Source organism: Haemorhous mexicanus, chromosome 3 (genome assembly GCF_027477595.1).
Source record: "Haemorhous mexicanus isolate bHaeMex1 chromosome 3, bHaeMex1.pri, whole genome shotgun sequence".
Taxonomy (NCBI): Eukaryota; Metazoa; Chordata; class Aves; order Passeriformes; family Fringillidae; genus Haemorhous; species Haemorhous mexicanus.
Window position 1 is genome coordinate 112,924,546 of NC_082343.1, and position 8,829 is coordinate 112,933,374.

The 8,829-nt window shown below is 48.2% G+C and overlaps 1 protein-coding gene across 6 annotated transcripts in view; it reads right to left on the reverse strand.

The window, feature by feature from the left end:
- Positions 1-6,743, reverse strand: part of RUNX2 (RUNX family transcription factor 2) — a 158,997-nt gene extending 152,254 nt beyond the window's left edge. The window contains exon 1 of one of the 6 annotated variants that reach the window (XM_059843058.1): positions 4,600-6,743. In XM_059843058.1, coding sequence (XP_059699041.1) covers positions 4,600-4,896 — 297 coding nt within the window. In that variant the 5' untranslated portion in view covers positions 4,897-6,743. The remainder of the gene's footprint in view (positions 1-4,599) is intronic. The other 5 variants (XM_059843057.1, XM_059843062.1, XM_059843060.1 and 2 more) reach the window with 5 other exon arrangements.
- Between the last annotated feature and the right edge of the window lie 2,086 nt (positions 6,744-8,829).

An 8,829-nucleotide genomic window follows, 5' to 3' on the forward strand; every position in this document is an offset into this window, starting at 1 on the left:
CGCTGCTGTCGCCGCGCGATCGCAGCTAATCAAGAGCTGCATCGTTACTGAGAAGCCTTGGATGCAGTATCACTGTTCATCTCCTTCAGAGAGGACCAAAGGATAAGACAAACTGAAGTCAGAGATGAAAATAAAAACTTTGGCTCTTAAAATAAAGCCCTATAACATGGGAAGCTCCCCTGCCATGCACCAGGAGTAAAAGGCTTACTTTTTTCTTACTTTGATACTTTCTTACCACAAAACAGCCTAAAACTATTGCACAAGTATGTAGAAGTGCTGGTAGAAAAAAGATTCACAAAACAAGTCTGAAACCTGGAGAAGTACCCGTCATTTTGAGAGTTTTCAAAAGTAATTGTACAAACCGAACAACTGTTGGCATACACCCTGATTTGGCAATATTATGCCATGTATCAATACAAAATTAATTACATATTCTTAGAAAGAGGATTGTAAATGCACTGTGAAATGAGTAAGGATTGTGTTAAATATTAAAGACTAGAAGTAGGCACAGTGCATGTTCCTTACCTATCCTTAAACACTCAATATCTCTACTATTTCAAAATCTTTATTTTCCATATTAAGCTCCCCAGACATTTTGATGGTTAAAAGTAGATTTTGTTCTTTTTTTTTTTCTCTTTTCCTTTCAACTAGAGCTCAAAAAAGTACATGAATCCCCAAAATAAACCAAAGCAATTCTTATGAGTTGAAAATAACTATGTGTTTTTTGCATAATACAATTCTGGTTAGGCAACCTGTTTGCCCAGTTTCGGTCCAGTGGGATTTGAACTGGCCAAAGTATGTAGCCTGAAGACGGAAGTTATAAGCACAAAGCAAAATTTCTATACAACAGCAGGTACTCAGACTTTCTGCAGAGTAAAATGCTTGTCTGGGAAAAAAAAAAGGCCAACACTAGTGTAAATGCTAACTAGTTCCTCTCAGACATTGATATCTGCCACTTCAAAAGCTTTCTTGCGAAACACTGAATTCAAACGGCCTCTGAATGTAAAATCTTTATTGAGAATGCTTTTCCCAGACATTGCCAAAAGAGCATCTGATACTATTAAAAACATTTCAGTGTCCTGTAACTTAAAACAGAATAACTGATTCGTGCTACTTTTTGTTTCAAATCTACATCTGGGCTGAAAATTTATACAGCAGGTTTCAGCTTGAAGCTATTTAAAACAGCTGAGTTATAAACTCCGAAAATTGGGGTTTGGAGGGAAATGCTGACAGACCCTGAACTACTGTGGTGCTACTGGGGAGATGTTTTAGACTCCACATCCCATTTTTCCCCTGCCTTTACGTCCACTAAGACTCTCTGCTGCTATTAGCATCATACAGAAGTCACTTCTAACCTCTAACGTGGCAATTTGGATCTTTATGACTTGCAATAAAAACTCCCACAGAGGGGCCAAATTATGATGACTCGACACAAATAAAGCATTGCTGGCTACTGAGATTAAGAAGTGAATATGATTTGGACCTGGGTGAACAATATCCATTTATTTTGTGCTAGAATATGAACAGCTAGAGCTGTATTAACAAGTACTCGTCAAATACTCTTCCCCACAGAACCAGGCTGCAATAACAATCTTCTTAGTGAGCACACGACAGGGACTCCCTCCCCAGTGTGTGCAAATATTCATACTTAAAAGTCAAACCTAATGGTAAGCCAACACTTTTTCAAAAAATTATAATCAAACCCAGCCCTGTTTATAACATACTTCCTCTCCTGCATATGATTTATATCTGTTATTTTAAATTAAAACAGTGCTATATCCAGCGTACGTTTTTGCTTGAGATCGCTGCGAGAGAATTATGACACACTTAACACACCACTCAAAACATTATCATCAACATATAATTTATTGCCAATAAAACTTCACAAAGTGTGTTGTCTGTGAGCTATTTCATTTTCAAGTTATTGTTTAGCTGAGGTTTCTATAGCTCAAATCTGTCTCTTTTTTCCCTTTCAGAACTGATTCCCATTCTGTTGTAACACAACCAAGTGTTTCATTGTATGATACATGCAGCTCCTTTGCTGAAAACTATTGGGCAGCTGCATGCAAGTTGCATTTGAAAAATGAAATAGATTTTTTTTTAATGGTCAGAAGTATTTCAAGTGAGTTTCAAATTAATATGCAGGTAAAGAAGGGCATATATAATTTTGGCATATTTTAAAAAGTACATATTGCATATGAAAACACAGCTGCACTCACAGCAGCCGGGTACAAGGGGCAACGTGGGCCTCTGACGCATCAGAAAATCAGTCAGATCTGCACACATGTAAGACACGTATAAATACATATATATGAACATAAAAAGATTGGGGAACAGTCTAATCCTTTGTCTACCTTTTTTATCACATGTAAGCATTCCTATTGTAATAATATTCTAAATAATATTTAGTTTAGATCTTTCCCTTATTCTAATGAGATGCGACCGCATCCTTTGAATTGCTGTGAGGTAGAAGAAGGCTCAGATACCTCAAATGAGAACAGCAACGTGAGCACTATATATAACAATAATGCAACAGCTCCTGCATCCCTGCTTTAAAGAGTAACTATAACACCAACTTAATCTAGCACTCAATTAAATTATAATCACAATTCTCTGAAAGCTCCTCCTCCTTATCCTGCAGCCCCTCTGAATCAGAATCACTGTGATCCACATGTAGAGAGCCTATGAGTGCTACACCAAGCCAAAAGACACCCCACTTTCCTGACATTTCTGCTCAGTCTGACCATCGTGTCCTGCACAAGCAGGCCCTGTGCAAAGGGTTCCTCCCGCAATCCCAGCCTCTCCAAGCAGTTCCCACACACACAAGCACTTTAGCGCACACCCGTAACATCTTCAAAGCAAACCTCCATCGTTATCACCACTCACTTTACCAGGGGCTCATTTAACCACTTTCACTATTTCTTCCCGAACAAACGGCCATGACAACCCGGCCATGACAACACGGCTGGCGGTCGGGAAACACAAGAAAAAGGCGATATTCTGGGACGCACTGGATGAGACTTTTCAAACTTTTCTGTCTTTTCAGGGATTTCCAGGTGTGTTATTTTTCACATGAAAATGTGGGGATGTTGAGACCCCCGAAGGGCCACCCCACCTCACTCTGACCCATGCCCTGCTCAGGAAGGCGCTTGGGGACACCCCAGCCATTGCCCCCTCCCTTACAAAAGCCACGGGAAGGAAAACTCCAGGGGGAACACTTGGAAATATTGCTAGAGGAGGAAAAGGGCTTGCTTTAAAGCCCGCAATTATTGTTGTTATTATTACAGGTTTTTTTTCTAAAATCGTTTCCTCTCATTAGCGCGCCGTGGGGATGGAGACAGAAAATTAAAAGCAGCATCCCCAGCGCAGAGCGGGGTGGGATTTATTATGGAAATGTGCGACCCTGCCAAGGAGAGCCTCTCTGGGCAACCACTTCCTCGGTTGTCCACCAGGAGAAGTGAAGGGGCCCCGTGTCCCCCCCCTCCAGGTGCTCTGTGTCCCCTTTTCCCAGCCCCATCTCTGTTCCAGCTGTCGGGGGGCAAAGCCCCGATCCCACTCCGCCTCTCCAGGCCGACCCTCGGACTCCAGCCGCCCCTCGCACGCTTCAAAGCCACCCCAAATACTCCAGTCCCACTCCCAGGAGCAGAGGGGAGGAAGGGGCACCCCCGTGGGTCAGGGACGGGTTTCTCGAGGCGGTGGGGTGCCACACTGAGCTCCGGCCGAGGGTTGAATCCCTCCTTCCCCAGGGAGGGAAAGCAGGTTTCTCCAAAAAAAAAAGCCAATGGAGAGAGACTGTGGGGAGCAGAGGATGTCTCCCGGGGGGATGCTGAAGGGGGCACAGGATGCCCCTGGGCTGCGAGGGGAACAGGCCGGCAGTGCCCTGCGGGGATGGAGATAACGGGATGGCTCCGGGGCTGCGGGCCGTGCCGGGGGGGCGGGCAGAGCATGGGGGGCACCGGGGGCGCAGCAAGGGTGAGGGAGGCAGAGCTGGAGCACGGCGGGCACGGGAAGAGCGTCTGGAAGGGGGCACGGCGGCCACTGCAGGACCGGGAGAGGGGGGTGAGAGGCACTGAGGGGACTGCACTCCGAGACATCGCGGGACGGGGGCACAGGAGGCACAGCAGGACGGTGACAGGATACAGAAGGCACTGCAATAGTTGAACACTTGGAGGGGAGGGCGGGAACACAGGAGTTATTGCAGGACTGGGGGTCACAGAAGCCCCCAGGGCCGCGGGGGCACAGGAGGCACTGCAGCCCGGGGACCACCGGAGACATCGCGGGGACAGGGGGGACACAGAAACCCCTGCGGGCCGTTGGGGCACTGAGATGCTGCAGGAGGGAGGAAGGGAGGACACAAAAGTCCCGGCAGGCCGGGGGGGGCACAGAAGGCACTGAAGGACGGGGCTGGGGGGGTGGAACTGCGGGACACATGGAGAGAAATCCCTCCGGGCCGCGGGGCGCAGGATCCCCTGCAGGACGGGGATCACCGGAGACACTGCGGCCGGGGGGTGGGGGCACAGAAGCCCCTGCGGGAGGAAGGGCAGGGGGCGCGGGGGGAGCATCCCGGGCCGCGGCGGCTGCGGGAGGGGGGTGTCTCACCTTGAACGCCACCGGGAGGGTCTTGTTGCAACGCCAGTGCGAGGGCAGGACGGAGCAGAGGAAGTTGGGGCTGTCGGTACGGACCAGCTCGGCGGGGTGGTCAGCGATGATCTCCACCATGGTGCGGTTATCGTGGGGGCGCAGCCGGGGCACGGCGGCCGCCGCGTCCTGTTGCTGCTGCTGCTGCTGCTGCTGGGCTACCACCACCGGGCTGACCTCGCTCATCTTGCCGGGCTGCAGGCTGCTGGAGGGGGGGCTGAACCTCCGGCTGGTGCTGGGATCTACGGGAATACGCATCACAACAGCCACAAGTTAGCGAATTGGGGGGCGGGGGGGGGGAGCGGTAGGGGGATCGCTGGTAGAGGAGGCGTGTAGTGGGGGGTGGGGGTTGTAAAAAAAAATATATCTAGCGAAAAAAGGGGTGAATGAAAAAGTGGAGCGGTGAGGATGAGGGGCAAAAAAAGCAAATCAGACAAAAAAATTAAAAAAAAAAGGAGCGGATTAAACGCACGAGGAAAAAAAAATCTCAGTCTGTTTTTGGTTTGTTTTGGTTTGGTTTTTTTTTTTTTTTTTTTTTTTTTTCAAAAGAGAGATGGACGGGGCGAGGGGTGATGCCGGTCTGGGGGCGCCTGCAGACTGGAGCAGCAAGGAGGCAGAGGCTGGCGGTGGGTCCGGGGCTGCCCCTCTCAGCACAGCCCGGCTGGAAACTGCATGGTCCCGGCTTCTGCCCAGCTGCAAAGCGCTGCCGCTTCTCCTCCTCCTTCCTTCCTTCCTTCTCGCACAGTCTCTCTGCTCTTTTCCCTCCTTCTTGCCACCGCTTCTTCCCTCAAGTGCTCGAGTTTCTTCCTTTTTTTCTTCCCCTCCCTCCACGTCTTCTTTTCCTTTTCGGATTTTCCAAAAATTGTCTTGGGAGAAGTAAAACTCGCTGCTGGTTCAGCTTCCTGGGCTGCTGCTGCTGCTGGCCGCCAGAATCGTAGCGTAACTCAGCCCCGGAGAGGAGCGGAGAGGAGAGGGGGGGTTCAGGGGAACGTCCCGGTTTCCTCCGAAGAAATCTTCCTCCTCCGGACACACACGCAGGAGAAAAAAAAAAAAAAAAAGAAAAAAAAAAAAGGGAGCAAACAAAAAGCCTCGCTGGGACAGAGGCGAGGAGCCGCTGGGTTCCCCCGCTTATTGCCTTTGGCTTCAGGAAGCGGGAGCTCGGGAAGGGGCTTGAGAAGAGTGGCTCCCCCCCTCCAAAAAAAAGGCGCTCCAGAAGCGATTTCGGCGGGGAAACCAAGTTACTGGGCTTGTTGGGGTGAAGAGGAAAGTCACAGGGCTGATAATTAAAAGAGACTTTTTAGCTAGTTCCTTTCGGAGGATCAGGACCTAAAAAAATTTGAACTTTCGGATTCTCAGGGAAAAAGAAGCGGGGATCATAGCTGAGAAAAAAAAAAAAAAACAATCAACACAACAATTAAACACCCTTCCTTAGGCTGATTTCTAAAATATGACAAAGCAAATTCTAGGAAAAGGCAGCCTCGGTGCAGCCCGGTCCTTCACATGAAGTCGCTGCTGGATCCAAGTCCGTTGAGTTGAATAGGCGAACAAAAATCTTGGTTTTTTTTTTTTTTTTCCGCCCTTGATGAACAACAGCAGCAAAAAAACCCCAAAAAAACACCAAAAAACAAAAAACATTAAAATGTCGCTTTCTTTGAGTTTTTTTTTTCTTTCTGGAAAATCGGGTTAAAAATAATAATTATGAAAAAAAGCAACCAAAAGTTACAAACTTCTTTTGGGTCCCAAGAAGTTGAGGTCGGGGAAGATGAAGGAGCCGGAAAAAAAAATAACAAACCCACGCCACAGTTTTTTTGTCCTGAATGTGGTTTTTGGAGGCTGGGATTTCTAATGATTAGGTTTTTGTGGTTTATATATACAGGACTCTCTGGCTAAGGCGATCATTATGCTGATGAGAGTCAGCAGCACGTGGTGCTTCAATCCTCAGACTTTTGCAGCCTTCAAAATAAATAAACCAATGTGCATCCCCCCCAGGAGGAGAAACTCTCACCCACGAGGAGAGGGACGGGGAAGGGGGGGAGCAGGAGACGGTCTCCGATCTCCACTTCTCTCCGGGTTTTTTCCATTAACACTTTTGGGATTGTTTGTTTAGATTAAAAAAAAAAAAAGTCATGAAAAATCTTGTTTGCAAAAAAAAAAAAAAAAAAAAAAAAGAAAAAAAAAGTAAGAATAATCTGGTGCCAAAGAGTTTTTTGCTAAGTCTCCGGTAGTCTAAAGCCTAAACCATTTCCTTGAATGAATGAAAGCTATAAACCCCCCTTCAGACTATTGAGGTAAAGGGAGTCTGGTTTGTTTTCTCCCTTAAAAAAAAAAAAAAAGAAAAAAGGGCAGATCTTATTAAAAACCATTTACATACCCAATGGTATGAAAGTGCCACCGCCTCCCCGCGCAGATAACAGCCTATCACAACCCGCCCTCTAATTTCTAAGGCTTTACTCCGACTAGCTACTTCCACCTTCTTGTAAAAAGTCGGCGCTGCGTGTGTGCTCCTTGCTCGCCGCCTGTGTGTGACTCGGGGCGCTGTGTGTGTCTGTCTGCGCTGTGGGGTGCGGGGACGTGGCCCTTCCAAGAGCCGTTCCGAGCCCTGAGCCCGGCACCCCGACCCAGCCGGGTTTGTCCCGCCGGACCCTGCGGCAAAAGCCGGGCGGAGCTGCCCCGGCGGAGCAGCCCGCGTTCCGGGCTCGGCGTGTTCGTGTGTGGCTGCCGGTGCTGGGGGCACCTCCGGGGCTGTTTCTGCACCCGCGGAGCCTCCGCGCCTTCCTCCTGCCGGGCCGCACCGCTGCCCCCGCGCCTTCCTGCCCCTCTCTCCCCGATTTTTGCCCCTCCGGGGCAAACCCCGGCTGTGCCCGGGGAAGGTGCGTGCAGAAGCGGCGGCGGCGGCTCCTGCCCCGCTCGGCGCCGGAGCAGAGAACAGCCCGCAAGCTCCGCCGATCGGTCACAGGGGAGAGCTCTCGCTCCGCGCACCGCGGCTGCGGCTGCGGCTCCGCGCCCGCTGGGCGCCCACCCAGCCCAGCTCTGCAGCCGTGCCTCCATCCCTCCCTCCCTCCGCTCCGCGGCTTTCCCACGCTTGCCGCGGGGAGCGGCACCCCCGACCCACTGCCTCGCAGGCATCTGTGCCCTCCGCTTGTTCATTTCCTCAACTTTTTGTTTTTTTTTTTTTTTTTTTTCTTTTCCCGGCCCAAGGTTGGAAGGGCTCTGGAAGTTTTCTGTCCTGTGGAGAAGACGCGATCCATGTGGGTAACGCTGCAAACCCCTTCTGAGTTTGCCCTACTACTCCCGACAACCACAGGGATCTACTGTTCCCCAAAAGTGGCCACAGGCGTTTCCAAGGCACAATTACTCATCACCTATATGTATCAGTATATAGACAGAAGCGCTGGGTTGCTGTGGTTGTGATACAGAAAATAATTTTTTTCATACTTCTTTTGGCAAAATATTTATGTCCATAGATTCTTTTGGCTTCCTTCCCCCCTTCTTTAGCTTGTTCTAATACATTCCCAAAGAGCCATTCCAAAGGCTCTAGAAAGAAGGCAAAGAGTTGTTTTATATCCAAACGCTATATAAGACTGACAATCATGATTTATTTCATTTCAAACAAGAAGATACCTTTCCACTTTTAATTAGTTGCACTAAAAATTTTACAGTCACCTCTCTTCCTACTAAAATAAAATAAAAAGTTAATTAGTATAAACTAAAATAAGTCATTGGAAGCTACCAGTTCAAGGTCACTTAAAATAGTCCAGAGTTATTTATAATGTCAAAAATAAAATTTTCCACTGAGTGCCCTAACAAAGTTTCAGGTATCTGGCACAGCTGATTTTCAGTCTCCGTGCAAAAATATCTTTCTGCTGAACATTTACACGTTTAACAGAAACTTACTACAGTCTGGAACAGATCACGTCTCTAGAATTTTATTTAAATGGTTATGGACAAATTAATAAAAGTACCAGTAATGTTTATGGACCTACATAAAAGCTGGATAGGATTTTTCAGAAGAAGTCATTCATGTTATGATATATATAATCTGGAACATTGGCTTGGATTTGGCTGGAATGAAGAGCAACCCTGCTGCTCGGCTTTCCTCGGGTTTTATTTCAGAACTTCTCGGAATTTTAGCACTGGTTGCAAAATGGGTCATATTTTAAGATCTTAGAGAATTGTAGGAGGTTGGTGAAA